At 40.8% G+C, this 2,500-nt stretch overlaps 1 protein-coding gene across 5 annotated transcripts in view; it reads left to right on the forward strand.

Annotated features, from left to right (window-relative positions):
- The window catches only part of mamo (zinc finger protein 628-like), a 74,407-nt gene that overhangs the window by 66,480 nt on the left and 5,427 nt on the right, over positions 1-2,500 (forward strand). For all 5 annotated transcript variants that reach the window (XM_035887673.2, XM_035887694.2, XM_085655167.1 and 2 more), the window contains exon 4: positions 1-2,500. This exon is cut by the window's left edge and continues 47 nt beyond it; it is cut by the window's right edge and continues 5,427 nt beyond it. In XM_035887673.2, coding sequence (XP_035743566.1) covers positions 1-1,288 — 1,288 coding nt within the window. In that variant the 3' untranslated portion in view covers positions 1,289-2,500.

Consider the following 2,500-nt stretch of genomic DNA (forward strand, 5'->3'; position numbering starts at 1 on the left):
CGAAAGATCGAGCGGACATCATCATCATCATCATCACGGTGGTGGAAGCGGTACAGGAGGTGGTGGTTCATCATTGATCGGTCACGGAAGTTTCGCAAGTTTAGCAGGTTTGGCACGACGTTGCGGTGTCTGTTTGGCTACTTTCCCGTCGGCCTGGTTGCTCGAACGTCACGCTTTGCTCCAACACGCCGGTCAATCGAACGACGACAAGCCGTTTACGTGCGAGCAGTGCGGTCAACGTTATCGTTACCGTTCGGCTTACGTTAAACACCGCGAACAAAATCATCGGGCACGTTTGCCCGCGGACAAGCTCTTCACCTGCGACGTATGCGGCATGCAATTCAGGTATCTTAAATCGTTCAAGAAGCATAGACTGAATCACGCGTTGGAAAGATTGCAACGTGCACCGAGCGAGACCCACAACGTATCGGTTCTGACGTCGCCGGTTGCCGAAAGGAGCGATCAGGTATCAAGTACGGGTGAGCCAAGTCAAATCGAGACGGGTAGCGACTCAACTACCAATCCGGGTGACGTCGAAGAGTCAAGGGGTATATTTTCGGAAAATGCGAGAGGGGAGGAGAGCGTTTCGGAAACGGCAAGTATCCAAGATAATCCAGGTGAGGCGATCGAGGCGATACAAATGACGGATACCTTGATTAACGAGACTAATACGACCGCTAAGTCCGCTATGATGATGATGACGGGTACTACGACTACGACCGCTACGACGACCGCTACGACGACTACGACAGCTACGACGACGATCGGTACGACGATTACGAGAACTATGACGTCGTCTACGACTGCGACGATGATGACGTCAGGTTGTAGAAGCAACATTCCCGGTATGATATCACCGTCGGTGACCGGAAGCGAAATTGGCCTGCACAACATTGGCACAGGTAACACGACGATGGACGTTGTCGCGGATCCTGATGAATCTGTCTTAGACGATGGCGAACGTGGCGAGGCGCAGGATGCTACTATGATAACATTGGCACGTACCGGGCACGAGGCCGATCGACGCGAACGACGTTTCGCGTGTCCATTTTGTGGAAAATGCGTTAGATCGAAGGAAAATTTAAAATTACACGTGCGCAAGCACACCGGCGAACGGCCTTTCGTTTGTCTATTTTGCGGCCGTGCATTTGGCGGTAAAAGCGATTTAACAAGGCACCTACGGATACACACTGGCGAAAGGCCGTATCATTGCGAAATGTGCGGGAAATGTTTCGCGCGTGCCGATTATCTTTCCAAACACTTAACCACTCATATACATCAGCGTTAAAAATCGTCCCCTCTCGATCTTCTTCGATCAAATCGAATCCCTCCTAACTTTGAGGGATTTTTTCCTTCCACCACTCTTCATCCACTCCATCCCTTCCCTTCCTACCTTTTACGCACGCGAGCGTGTCTATATATATTCGAGAGAAGAACGAAGAAGAACGAAGAAGAACGAAGAAGAAGAAGATGGGGAAACGAAAATGGATAGACGTATCTTTTAATTGTGCGACGAACGAGAAAAGAAAATAAGAAGTGTATATATCGTTTATTCGATAAATATTAAGACGCGTTAATTAAACGAGATGAGAGACACGCTAAAAGAACGAGAGAAAAAAAAAAAGAAAACGTTAAGAAAGAAGGAAGGAATAGGGTGGGGGAGGGGAGTGGAAGGAGAAATGGGAGAAGGGGAGATTTGATTTTTACAATAAGCTAAATGAGACTATATCTTGTGATAAGGATTCGATACCAAAGAATAATAATGAATGCAACGAGTTTACGGGCGATAGTCGCGATAAACGTTCTCAATCCTCTTTTATTGTTATTTTTTCTCTTTCTCTTTCTTTTTCTTTCTTCTTTTTTTTTTTTTTTTTTTTTTGTTATCTCTTGTTTTCTCTTGTTTTATATTTCGTCGTCTTTCTCAGTCTTCGAACTCCATCATAAAAGCATGATATATATACATACATATATATATATATATATATATATATATATATCATATTTATACGTATATATATTTATTTATAAAACTTATAATAATTAATCTCGTCTATCGTATATATGTATATATTTAAACGAGATCTATGCAATCTCAGATAAGTCCCTCGATAGCTTAGCCTCCGATTTATTTTATTTTATTTTATTTTATTTTATTTTTTCTTTTTGTTTTTTTCTTTTTTTTTGTTTTCTATTCTTATCTCTTCGCACTCCTTAACCTATACAAGGATATTTACTAATTGTTTAATTTAATAATTGTTTAATACGTAAATTATTTTCTATTTTCATTGAAAGATAGATAGATAGATAAATAAAAAGAAAGAAAGAAAGAAAGAAAAAAAAAAGAAAAGAAACATAAAAGAAATAAAAGTATCCGTCAAAATCTCCAAATGACAACGAAAATAAAAGATAATGTTTGGTAATGTTAGGTCGACAAAAAGGGAAGAAAAAGAAAAAGGAAAAAAAAAAAAAGAGACAAAGAAGGAGAAAATTAATCGAAATA

The sequence above is a fragment of the Vespa mandarinia genome, chromosome 2, assembly GCF_050613455.1.
Source record: "Vespa mandarinia isolate Hongniang chromosome 2, ASM5061345v1, whole genome shotgun sequence".
Classification (NCBI taxonomy): domain Eukaryota; kingdom Metazoa; phylum Arthropoda; class Insecta; order Hymenoptera; family Vespidae; genus Vespa; species Vespa mandarinia.